The following is a 12,969-nucleotide window of genomic DNA, read 5'->3' on the forward strand; positions in this document are numbered from 1 at the left end:
ATGTCCCCAGTAATAGTCTCCTCACTCTCCGCTACAGTCCCACTAATGGCTAATGCCTAACCTAAAGTCCTTGTGAAGGGTGCTTAGCACAATCTACTTTCCCAAATGTCTCCTGTTTGTCTCAGGTGGTGTGTAATGGAAATTATATTAGAGGCAGTGTGTCTGTTTACGTGTGCGAGGCAAATGTGTGTGTGTGTGTGTGTGTGTGTGTGTGTGTGTGTGTGTGTGTGTGTGTGTGTGTGTGTGTGTGTGTGTGTGTGTGTGTGTGAGAGTTAAAAGTCTGTGCCTGCGTACATGACAAAGACAATGAAAATGCTTCTGCATTAATGCCGCTGCTGTCAGAAGAAAGCCTCTTTTAAAAAATGGTTTCAATAACTTTGAACAAAATACTCTGTGCCTGATGTTTCAGCATCATTGAGCTTCATCTGAACACTCCAGCATTTCAGGGCTCCATAATTCTGGTGTTCACTCAGTCACTTCATCATGGGTCATTTAATCTTTTTTTTTAACTCAATTGGAGGAGCACTCCAGCGATTTGGTTTTGCACTTTCTTAAGGTTGGAACAAATTTAAAGAGAAGGGTCAAATTTGAGGCTGGGAAATTGGGATTTTTTTGTCCTTAGTACAAGAAAAGGAGCCATAAATACAGAGAGAGGCCTTTCAGACTCCCTCACATAACACAGGCTGTCAACCCAGTGGCGGATCGGGGAATTTTCTAAAATCAGGGGCCATTATTTACACAGAGAAGCCAACAATGTGTCCAACATCCAGGCACAATTCCTGATTCAGAAAGGTGCACATTTAAGTAATTTCTTGTTTACTGTAAGCTCTTGAGCAAGGCCACATATCATTGAATATGTTTTGAAAATTGTTTCTTGTACTTTATAAAAGATGACTGACAGGACAGGGGCACTTCAATGAGAATAAATACAAAGCTATCTCCTGGTTATCAGATAGCCTCAATCAAAAGCTAACAAAGTCTGGCTATCAGCAACACATTATATCTATTGGGTTTAACCTGTGCAAAAAAATGGCAGCACAGTGGTGCGGTTGTTAACACCTCACAGCAAAAAGGTTCCTGGTTCAAATCCCGGTTTGGCTTGTGTTGTGGAGTCTGCATATTCTCCCTGTGTTTGCAACATTTTCTCCAGCTTCTTCCTTCTTTCCATAGACATGCAAATTCGGTTTATGTGTCTAAAGTGACTGAGAGTGAATGGTTGTTTGTCTCTGTATATGGGTCCTGCGACACTCTGGCGACGTAACCAGGATGTACTGCGCCTCCTGCCCAAAGTCAGCTGGGACTGGATCCAGCTCCCTCCGCAATCCTCCAAGGATAAGCAGTATCTGACAAAATGGGAAGCTGATTGTGTGACATTGGGACGAAGCTTGTACATTTGGACAGAGTTTGTCTCCAGTATTTAATCAGCTGCTGTCTATGACTTCATATTTATTGATTTCATCTAACTCTTGGCAAGAAGTTGGAAAAAGAAAATGAAATAAGCCAATATTTCCCAAAATATTTAACGATTCATTTAACAGAGTTCCTCCGGTGGCACAGAAAACATTATGCAACAGTTTTTACTGGCTGCGCAATACTCTGTGTGTCTAGTGAAGACAAAATGGCCTTTTTGACAAAGTGTCGCATGTGTGTGCTGATGTTTTTTCTCCTGTGGCTCGCTCTCAGGTCTGGGGATGGAGAACATTGGGGGCATCTTTGTGGTGCTGATCTGTGGCCTCATCATTGCCGTGTTTGTGGCCATTATGGAGTTTGTGTGGTCGACGCGCCGCTCGACAGAGACCGATGAGGTATGCCCCCATACCTGCCCTCGCCGACACCACAGACACACCCCAGTAGGTTCCCATGGCACCCCGCCAACCCTTTTGATTATGTTGTTTTGTGGGTGTGTGAGTGTGGGTAGATTTTTTTTTCCTTTTGCCTCCACTGATATGTTCGTTTGTTGGTCTGTGCGTGCTGTAGCGTTTGAGGTTATGTGCATGTTGAGATGAGAGGAATGTGCCCCTGAACTGCTGTGGTGTCAAAAGACGATAAAACAAACCGAGACTTGGATTTCACTTTGCATGCCGTGCCTGTTCTGAAGTCACCGTGCCCTTTTTAGTGTTTGGTGTTAAACAGTGTGGCAGTTTCAAGTGTCTGTGAGCTAAACTTGATGGTGCGAATAAGCAATATTGAGAGATGCCAATATTTGCTTGCATAAAGAAGTAGTGTGATCTTTTTCCCTGGCATTAAATGTCATGATGTATCTTCTTTTACATGCCTCACATGTACGCTGGTATTCTTCGTTTCCATTCTTGGATTACTTCTACCCATCTCACTGTGCGTCTCCCTCTCTCACTCTTGCTCTCAAACACACACACACACACACACACACACACACACACACACACACACACACAACCACACACACAAACACCTCCCGTCATTCGGCCATCAGTGTCTGTTCTCCGATTATGAGTACTGTTTCTGTTTATGTGAGCACATGACTTTCTATTATGATTTCTGTGAGAGTGGTGTTTGTGTGTCGTGGACGTGTTGATGCATTTTGTTCGTCGTGTATCACAGTAGATATTATTTAAAAATGGGGACGTGTGTGTGGGGTTGTGCCGTTTGTGTGACTGTGTTTGTGTTAGTGCACCTGTAGGCCTGCCTGTCCGTTCATAGTGCACAGTGTCATAATGAAGTGCCCATAAACTAAACGACATTTTGGTGTTTTGTGTGTTTGGATTGTAATAACTCTCTCTGCTCCTCGGTTATTCTCCCATCTCTACCCATCTCCACATCCTTCCCCATCACCTCCTCATTTCTGTTTTCAAAATTCATTTGTTGATCTCTGTGCCCTCGCTTCTCCTGCAAACTTTTGGTTTTCCATGCCTTACTTCGCCTATTTTCTCTGCCTTGTTCCCTTTTTTCGTTGTCCTTTCATTTCTTTTGCGTTTTCCCTCCGCTCTCTTATTTATGTACTGCCTTACCACTGTCTTGTTCTGCTGCCTGCCTACTTTGTGTCTGTTGCGCCCCTCCTACCTTTGCCTCCCTTCCTTCCCTTTTCCTTCCCTTCCGTCTTTCCTACTGTCCTTCCTCCTCCCTTCCCTTCCCTCTCTAGGTGTCTGTCTGTCAGGAGATGATCACAGAGTTCCGAAACGCCGTCTCGTGTAAGAAGAGCTCCCGTATGCGCCGCCGTCGGCCCCTCAACAGCTCCGCAGCCCTGCGCCACCCTGCACGCATCGCTCTGGGGGCCCCTCGGCCCCTGCGCCTCGTGCGGGAGATGCGCCTCAGCAACGGAAAGCTCTACAGTGGAGCAGGCCCCCTGACAGGTGGTGCTGGAGGTGGAGGAGGTGGAGCAGGAGGGACAGGGCTTTCAGATCTTGGTCCTGGACCGCAGCGGCTCCTAGACGATCCCCTGGGTGCCAACACCACCCCTCCTCCACCGGCCCCCACCCCTGTGATGCTGCCCGCCCGCAGCTGCACCCACGTGAGGATCTGCCAGGAGTGCCGGAGGATCCAGAGCCTGAGGTCAGGCAGCAGTTTAGGATCAACCTCGACAAGAATACCACCTTCATCAGCACCCCTGCCCAGGTTACCCCCTCCCCCGCCTCCCTCCTCATCCAACACAGACAGTGAGGGCGGAGGGGGGCCCAGCCCGAGGCGGCTACATCACAGCCCCCCACCTCATACTGCCCGACCCCTTCCACCTCCACAGAGCAGCAACACCACAGACCTACTGGTGAACCAGGACTGAGACCAGAGGCGTGTGGGCGGGGGCGGAGGGCTGCAGGTAGCCAATGACGTGACTGGGGACATTTGTGCTGCTCAGAAAAACACTGCTCGGTTCCGCAGGTGAATTTCATCGGAGAACAAAAGAGGGAAAAACTGAACTTGGCAAGGTCATCCATTAGAGAGTGAGGCAACCGAATAAGCAAGGAAGACTGTAACCTGTTCTCCAGGTGAGCTTGAGGCCTACAGATACAGAACTGGCTCCAAAGAGATAGTTGTTGGTTAAAGCTTCTGTGATCGACTCTGACGAACAGTTCAGTTCGGAGAAATCTGAGCCCAGATGCACAGACGACGGTCGTCATTGGCTTCCTTTCTCTCTCGGCGCTCCCTTGTCACTTAACCTTTAGATGTGAGGCCGTTGGTTTTCTTCCACAGACACTTGCCTGGAAGTTAACCACCCCTCTAGTAAAACGAAGCCTTGTTGGAGGACATACTGTATCCGTATGTGATTTAAAAACAGCAACTAAAAAGACTTTCAGAGAATTATTTCCTGTTTTTTTTTTTGTTGTCTTTATTGTTTTGTTACCATTGTTCTAAGTGGGAATTAAATACAGACTGTGCGTGACAATATGGTGGATTATTACATACTAAGAAACTTGACTATGGTTAATTGTGTTCATGATGTTTTGTGTCCCTCCCTGTGCCCCATAGCTGCTTTTTTTGGCTGGTGTCGGGGATTGTGGATAAAACGACTTAAAAACAGCTTCATACAAACACTAGCAGAGGAAACTGTTGGCCTGCCTTTCTTTACACTGTGCGTATGTGTGTCTGTAAAAAATTGTGCTTCCTGTTAAGTCTGTCTGTAACTACTCACTGAGGAGAACCATGTACCCAGCACCCTTCTACTAATGTTAGCTAATCAGATGGCCAGAGAACGGGGGAGATGGAGGGAGAAAAAAAGAGAGAAAGAGAGAGACAGCAAGGGCTTTGAAATGTGAAATTAATGTCCCTCGTTATCCTGGGTAACGCTTGCCAAGACTCCTTTTTTTTCACCTCTGTTCACACAGCAAAGAAGAGATAGAAAGACCGGGTGAACCGGAGCCAGGGAGGACAAGATAGAGAAGAACAGAGCGAGAGGAGATAGAGAGAGGCAGAGAGGGAAAGTACACAGCTGAATTTGAATGAGAAATCCCGAACTGAACTACTTCCATTATTAGATCTGTCCTGATCTGTTAATTCTGGGCATCTTTTAAGGGGCTTGTTAACGCGCCAGCAGGCTGTAGCTGCAGCTTCTTCCCTTCTCTCTGTTTAACAGACAGACTTGGCCGTCCACAGCACAGACTCCTGCCAGAGTGATAGACTCAACACAGCCTCGTCAATACTGTCTCAAGCTTTTGATTGCCTAATTACTCCCCTCGGTGGCTGGGGACTGATTCAGGAGAGGGTTGAGCACAGGAAAACATGCTGATGAATAGATTTGGAGGAAATACATGTTTTTCACTGCGGTTAGGTCGAGTATCCGGTCTCTCTTAATTGTGTTGTTAATGTCACAGCCCTACACTGTCCAACACTAACAATCTGAACTCTACAGTACATGCGCCGCGGCACTTAAAGGAACACACTGGTGGATTTGCATGTTTTAGCCCTTTAACTTTGAATGTGTGTCCACTTCACAGAACTGCCGACGATTATTCAAACCCTTCCCTAGATTTAGATTCCTAATCTTGCAAGTAGCCACTGCTTTCATTGCAAATTATGTTAATGTTTAATAGCCGATCCATCACAGTGAATGTTAAATAATATGTCTGGCTATAATTATTTTTAATCTTTTTCATTTTCAAGGAATCTCATGAAAAGACCAAAACAAACATAGAGCTCCATTGTTGTCATCAAACAGCCAAACCATTCACTACCATGAACATGAACACCTCAGTTAAATAGCATTTTCTACTATTTTTAATGGGGAATTCTGTCTTTATTAACATGACATTAGGTGTGAATTGAGAGCGGAGAAGACGCACAGCAAAGGCCCGGGTCAGAGTCGTACCTGCGGCCGCTAGAGGAGATCTCAAGCCTCCGTATTCCACCTGTACATCCTTGACTTCTAATACTCCAAAGCATATGAATCCACAGCTGAACATAGTCCCCCACAAACACTATTCTGCTTGACTAACATTTGCTTAAAGCCTCAGTGCCCAGCTCCTCTAGGAATTTACTGTGCCTTTTTATTTATTTATTTTTTGCAATGAAACTCTACATATGTCGTATTTGTTGCGTGTTCACTGGAAACAAATGGCTGTGAAAGTATTGAGAGTCGGACAAATGCATTGTTAGTTTTGGTCTTTACGTAAGATTTGTCGACATTAACAAAATTAGAAGGGCACTCGGAAAACGCATACACAGTCCCCTCATGAAACCTCATTTAAATTCACTTGATTTGTATTTGGATCTGCACCAAATTGCACACCATCAGTCCCCACACTCTGCTTTACACAGTATTTACAGTACGACATGAGATTATTTAATTTTACAGTCAAACAGAAAACACTGAATGTGGAGAGGTTGCATCACCACCTCCCTCATCAGCTGTTTGTAGGCGGATTAATCATCTTAATTAGCTAAAATGAATGAAAAGCTTTTCTCCACCGACGTTTAGGAGCTGATTTATAAAAAGAATGACATGCAGTCCACTTATGTTCACTCAATGTGTGGCACATCAGGAAGTATTGGTTGCTGTATGATTTCTCTTTAGTTCAGGTTAGGAGTGGCGAGGATTTGTCTGTGGTGTCCCACCTTTCTGAAAGAATCCCTGCAGAAGCAAGTTAAACTCGGTCAGTCTGTACTTTTTTATTCCTTAATACATGATTACTTCAGACATCATGTCTATCTCAGAATTAAACGACACTGCGCTGCATTAGCATCAGTGTTTGTTGAATCTGTTCTACCAATCAGTTCCCAAAATATTCCCTGTTGAGTGATTCACTGTGCTGAACCATGGGGATCACACGGTTAATAGATACAGTTTGATGCAGCAGTTATGAAAAGCCTCTCTGGTTGGTGTGTTCAAGGAAACACAGATATTCAAGATTTGAGAGTTGGCTGATGCAACATTTCCAAAGCATGTAATTGCCAAATTCCCATTATGCTGTTAATATTTGCCAATTCTTTAATAGTTTGATTTCCTGACAGAAGAGATCATGAATGTAATTTTTCAGCCGCTGATTACCACTTCTCAGAAGTCAATGTTTCCTGTTCCCTGAATGCATCAATGTTTTTTCTCCCCCCACCCCTAATTTAAAATGACAGTTTCCCTGTTTGGGCCAAGATCCTCGTGTCTCATTAACTCGCGGCTTCCACGAGTCTTGTGTCTGTCGAGAGCTACCAGCTGCTTCTTTCACCTGTAACTGAGGTTTTACGCTTTCATCATTGATAGCATCACACTGTTGTGGTACATGATCCCTCACTTGCTTCCCTCCCATGTATATTCAGCAGTATGTGTCTGAGGTAACGTGCAAAACCATCAATGCATCCCTTTATAAATCCCTTTATAAATGCAGACATTGTTGTCGGGGCTAAAATTGCCGAGCTGTATAAAACGATCATTTTGTTCGGTGCAACAGATTTCTCCACGCTGTTGTGTTGCCGATAATGGACGATAACATTGTTTGCTTTGCACACGTTCTGCTGTTTCTCTGAATGATGGCTGTCAGCAGAAGCGTCTCTATCTCTGTTTACCTCTGCCTGCGTGTGGAATGCTGACAACACGACATGAGGCGAACTGTCTCCACAAGACGTCACAGTGTACACACACACACACACACACACACACACACACACACACACACACACACACACACACACACACACACACGGGCTCACAAACACACACACGGGCTCACAAACACACACACGGGCTCACAAACACACACACGGGCTCACAAACACAATCACACTCATCAACCACATCATGATTCCTTGTTATCGAAAGGTTATTGTTTTCAAATTTGTCTTCGCAATCTCTTTTCCTCGTCGTCTTTGTCTTGCTCTGTAAACAAATGTGCAAAAACCCCTAAAAAACAGCACCATATAGCTATTAGGTGGCCATCTACAGCTTTAAAACATGTTTTGCTGCAATGCATTATTGTGAAGAGGCAAGAGGACGGTACAAACCATAACCCCGGTACGAATAGCGAAGGGCAGGGAGGGTCACAAAACAAATCCGAAGGGGTGTCTGAACGGTCACTCAGCAAAACAAACCTTTTCGTTTACCTTTACGTTCTTTTCTTTGATATTTTTTCATATTTCTATACTAGTGCTAAATGGATTATTAAAACTGACGATGAATATTATGATTAAATTGTTGTTATTATTCCTACTGAGGAGCAGGAGGTTCTATCGTGTGCTTGTGGGTGCAGGTTGGTGATTGGGAGGCATCGGGCTGAAGGTGCAATGATGTTCTGCAGAGCGATCGCCCAGTTGTTCAAACCTATAGACACACAAACTTCTTTTGGAATAAAATGATACAAACAGTCGCACAGTGACACGTGTCTTTGCTTTGCAAGTGGAAAGTCCCTCAGGACGGACGTATTCGACGTCACTCGATTGTTTCGGTGCTGAAGCTGATTCACTGTTGGAAGTTGGTTGAGGTGAAGTAACTTTCAAATGCTTCATATACAACCACATGCTTGGGAGTTTAGTCTAGTAGTTCCCAACCTAAGGATCAAGCTCCTTCAAAGGGTCAAAAGATAAATCAGAGGGCTCGTGAGATGATTAATGGGGTAGGGAAGAAAAATCACAGCAGCTCTGATACACTTCTTATATTAGATTTTGGCCATTTCTCCAATCTGTTGTGTTTTTGTGAAATGTCTTTGTTGTGGTACTGCTCACAACTCAAACGTTTGAAATGTGGAAAAATGCCCCAACTACACCCTAGGAGTCAAAAGCCTGTCGCAGAGCAGTGTATTTTATTAAGTTCCTCATGTTTAATACAAAACATGGATCTGAAAGGAAACTGTAGTTGATGCATCGAGACGAAAGGAGAGAAAAGGTGTAGAGGCGTAACGAGTAAATGTACTTAGTTACATCCCAACACTGCAGAAGACATGAAAACTCTATGGTACATGAGAAATGAATAGTATCAGTGGGGTGATGCATGTGCACTGTATACACCCCTAATCTGGCAATACTGACTTTCTATATTGTAATGAGAATGATAAGTTGATTTAAAGAGGCTGTTGATCATGTTTTAAATCATGTTGGTTGCACAAATCAAAGCATTACCACACTACATTATGTAATTATCTGACTTTATAGTGAAATCATGATGACATCATTCTCACCATGTGATTATCAATCATTCTTTGATAACATAAAAGCTTATGACTATCGTCCGAAAGGATTTATTTACTATGCATGACATCACTTTCGGACTTCATCGTGACTTCTTCAGGATTTCACTCATCATGTGATATTTTATTATAGGGTATACATTTCTGATTAATATGAGTTTTGGATTGTATCTCTAGCCCTATGATTTGTGGAGAGATCCTGGAAAATGTGTTTTTCTGACCATATTTTTGTTGACCTTCACCTTTGACCTTTGACCAATCAGCACTGAAACTCCATAGTCGTCTGGGGAAATATGGTCGTGCATTAAGTTATTTTGTATGCGTTCGCACACACACACTCACACACACACACACACACACACACACACACACACACACACACACACACACACACACACACACACACACACACACACAGACACAGGGTCAAAAACAATATCCTGCCTGAGAATGAGAAACCAAAGGTTTGGTAGCAGCAGTGGCCACTAACAAAAAGTGCTGTGTCCGTCTTCCTGCTCACCAGCATGACCACAAGTAACAACAATAATAATAATAATAATATTAATATTAATATTAATAACAACAATAATAATAATAATAATACAAATCTTGTGTATACTTAAACAACAAAAAGAATAATTTTGTCACATCTAATCAACTTATTTGCTCAATTTCAATATAAAATGAATGGAACAAAGATGAGCCTGTAAAATGATGATGATGATGATGATGATGATGATGATGATGATGATGATGATGATGATGATGATGATGATGATGATTGATGATGATGATGATGATGACGATGATGGTACTTTGCAAACCATGCATGTCCCGTTACCAAAACCAACATTGATCCACCATTGTCCACAAACACATTAATGAGCCGCTGCTGAACCGGCTGACACATTCCTTCATTATAATGAAACACTGGCACCCGGTGGCTCTGCTGAAATGAATAACGTCAAACTACGTGTAAATGCTTTTTATAGATCCAGGACTCTGGCAGAAAGCCACAGACAGAGCAGAGAAGTCAGAGCTCTGAGAGTTTGACGAATGCCTTGTCGATGCTGCTCGTTTCTATTTGATGATTGTGAGAAAAAACACCATCACCTGGATCTGACCGGAAGAATAGATTTAGTAAAAGGAAATGAAACAAACAATGGATATAAAATAATATGGTGCTGTTTAGAAATCAAGAGGAGGAAGTTCCCCCCAGCTGTTCAGACCCTGAAGCGTCACATCTGAGTAAAGACAGGTGTGTTGAGTTCAGTTATTTTGTGTCTGACTACTTGATTTCAGGAGTTTTTATCCCAACCAATACAAACTCTTAAATGTGCTTTAATAAAACAATAAATAACTGGAATAGAACTCAGTAGAGCTCATACCTGCGCCAAGGCCCGACAGACCCCTTATGAAACCACATTTAAATTCACTAGATCCAGATTTGTAATTGGATCTGAACTAAATTCCCCACACTTGTGATTAACAGTTCCATAAACATTTGCAAAACGCCCGATCTCACAATGTTAAAGAAAGCGAAGAAAAAAAATATCCTGGATCCGCCCCCCAGATCCGTATCTGCATCAAAATGTGAAGGGTTCTCTCCAGACACGTTCCTCCTCTAAGTTTCATGGTAATCTGTCCAGTATTATTAGCGTAATCCTAACAAACAGACGAAAACATGACCTCCTTGGCAGAGGTAATACATCTAAGTAACTCAGATTACACAGATGTAATCATTGATCACAATGTTCACTAAATGCAGATATTTATATTGATAATGTCTCATGACGTGTTCCTTTCTGTCATCAATGGAATCTGACACACCCACACACACATTGTTAAACCTTTTCTGATCACAATGACGAAAGCTGTGGCTTCACTACAGAAATACTCCTGCAGCAATCATCCTTGGTAACATCTGCATCTGTTGCTGGTGGGCGCTATCCTCAGTGATGTTATTTGAAAATTAATTCAAACATAACTTCAGTGTTGGTATTCACCCCAATAATTTGAGTATAAATTCAGACACCTGTTTATGAAGGTTTTTATGGTTGTGAAAGTAGCAAAATAAAGGAGAGGCATAGAGGTAAAGGTACTTCAAGACCCTTCTGCTGTGTAAGAACATTATTTTTACTTTTTTATTTATTAATAAATATTATTTACCACTCTACTTCCTGTTAAAAATGCTTTACATACTCACCTTGAACAACATGTGCACATGTGCGACCTCGCATGTTTAATTTCTCTGCTCTGCAATCTAGAGAATTGGGAATATTTGCGAGAAACTGGCAATGAGGAGCAGTAATGGTGGTTTTCTTTCCTTCTGGAGGCAGCAGACACCACTGAACCTGATTTGTTATGCTGTTTTCTGGTCTTTGGATGAACCGGCATGACAGGGCGACATCAGGCCCCAGGTATCCAGTCACTTCAGGCCAGACACTGACTTTTTCTGCCTCCAGAGCTGTCAAAAAAAATAAGGTGATATGGTAGCAGAAGCAAGAGAGAAACGGAAAATAAATATAAAAATTCTCGCAGCTTTACTGTATCTGATTTGTAGTTTATCATTCAGCAAACACAAAGGCTACCTTAAGGATTATTTTAATTAGGTCTATTAGGATTTACTGAAATTACTTTGTTTCAAGTTCAAAGTCGACAGTAGAACACTTTACATGACAGAATTGACTTTTTACCTTTTCATTTACTTTTGTGAAGCAGCTTTGTTAACCAGTTCATGAGGTGGGAAATAATTATTAAACTGTTCTTTGTGTTCAAGAAAATATATTAACGACAACTACACTGATAATTTCTAAATAAGAGCAGACGGCCATGTTTTGTTCAGCCCACATGCCACATACATAAACAAATCTGAGTAGTATAGAATAAAATGTTTGGTCTAAACTGGTTAAGTGAAATAAATCAATCTCAGCATCCGCTTTATAGGGGGTGGACAGAATAATAGACAAACCTCCAATACATTAGATGTGCTTGTTGTTAAATATACAGATTTAAAATAGAAATAAGCTGCAGTCAAAAAAAAAAAAGTTGCAAATCTGACTCTCCTGCAGAAAATATAGGTTAAAATCTCACATTTCTCACAAATATGTTGATGCTGCTCGTTTCTATTTGCTGACTGTGAGAAAAATACAGAACACCATCACCTGCATCTGAAAGGGAGAATAGATTTAGAAAAAGGAAGTGAAACAAAGAATGGATATAAAACAATATGGTGCTGTTTAGAAATCAAGAGGAAGATCCACAGATTATTTCCCCCCCAGCAGCTCAGTCACTGAAGCGTCACATCTGAGTAAAGACAAGCGTGTTGAGTTCAGTTCTTTTGTGTTTAATCTCTAAAGGGTTTTACTGGAGAGAATGGTTCAATGGTTCCTCCAGTAAGGATGTGACTCCCGATAGAACAGCGACCTCGTGTGATCAAATGATGGAAATATAGAGAAACACTTGAGTCTGGACATGAAGGACGATGTTTGATTCCAACAAACTGGACTTTGACTTTTTAAAAACATGAGAAACAGATATGAATTCCTCTGTCAAAACTGAACCTGCTGTAAAGACTCTATTATTCTAAATTCATTCTCCTAGAGTCTCTATATTCTGTTGTTCACATCTAATGTTGGAAGTGACTGAAAAGAAACATCGCAAACAATACTAATAGTTTTATTTTACAATTTAAGTGTTTTTCAATTTATTTCAACCCAAATTCATTTAGATTTTCAATGTTACAGAAATGTGTTAATGTTTCCTGATGTTACTTTAAGAATACACAGTCAGCAAGGTGCAGACTAATGATGTTCATCAACTTGAAACCCTTCTCCAGATAAACACAGTTATCTTGCCTTCATCAGAACGTTGTTTCCTTTACTCTTAATTA

At 42.1% G+C, this 12,969-nt stretch overlaps 1 protein-coding gene across 2 annotated transcripts in view; it reads left to right on the forward strand.

The window, feature by feature from the left end:
* Nucleotides 1-8,261, forward strand: part of grik5 (glutamate receptor, ionotropic, kainate 5) — an 84,079-nt gene extending 75,818 nt beyond the window's left edge. The window contains exons 21-22 of one of the 2 annotated variants that reach the window (XM_035164533.2): nucleotides 1,684-1,850; nucleotides 3,119-8,261. In XM_035164533.2, coding sequence (XP_035020424.1) covers nucleotides 1,684-1,850; nucleotides 3,119-3,754 — 803 coding nt within the window. In that variant the 3' untranslated portion in view covers nucleotides 3,755-8,261. The remainder of the gene's footprint in view (nucleotides 1-1,683; nucleotides 1,851-3,118) is intronic. The other variant, XM_035164538.2, reaches the window with a different exon arrangement.
* Nucleotides 8,262-12,969: the final 4,708 nt, after the last annotated feature.

The sequence above is a fragment of the Hippoglossus stenolepis genome, chromosome 8 (genome assembly GCF_022539355.2).
Source record: "Hippoglossus stenolepis isolate QCI-W04-F060 chromosome 8, HSTE1.2, whole genome shotgun sequence".
Taxonomy (NCBI): Eukaryota; Metazoa; Chordata; class Actinopteri; order Pleuronectiformes; family Pleuronectidae; genus Hippoglossus; species Hippoglossus stenolepis.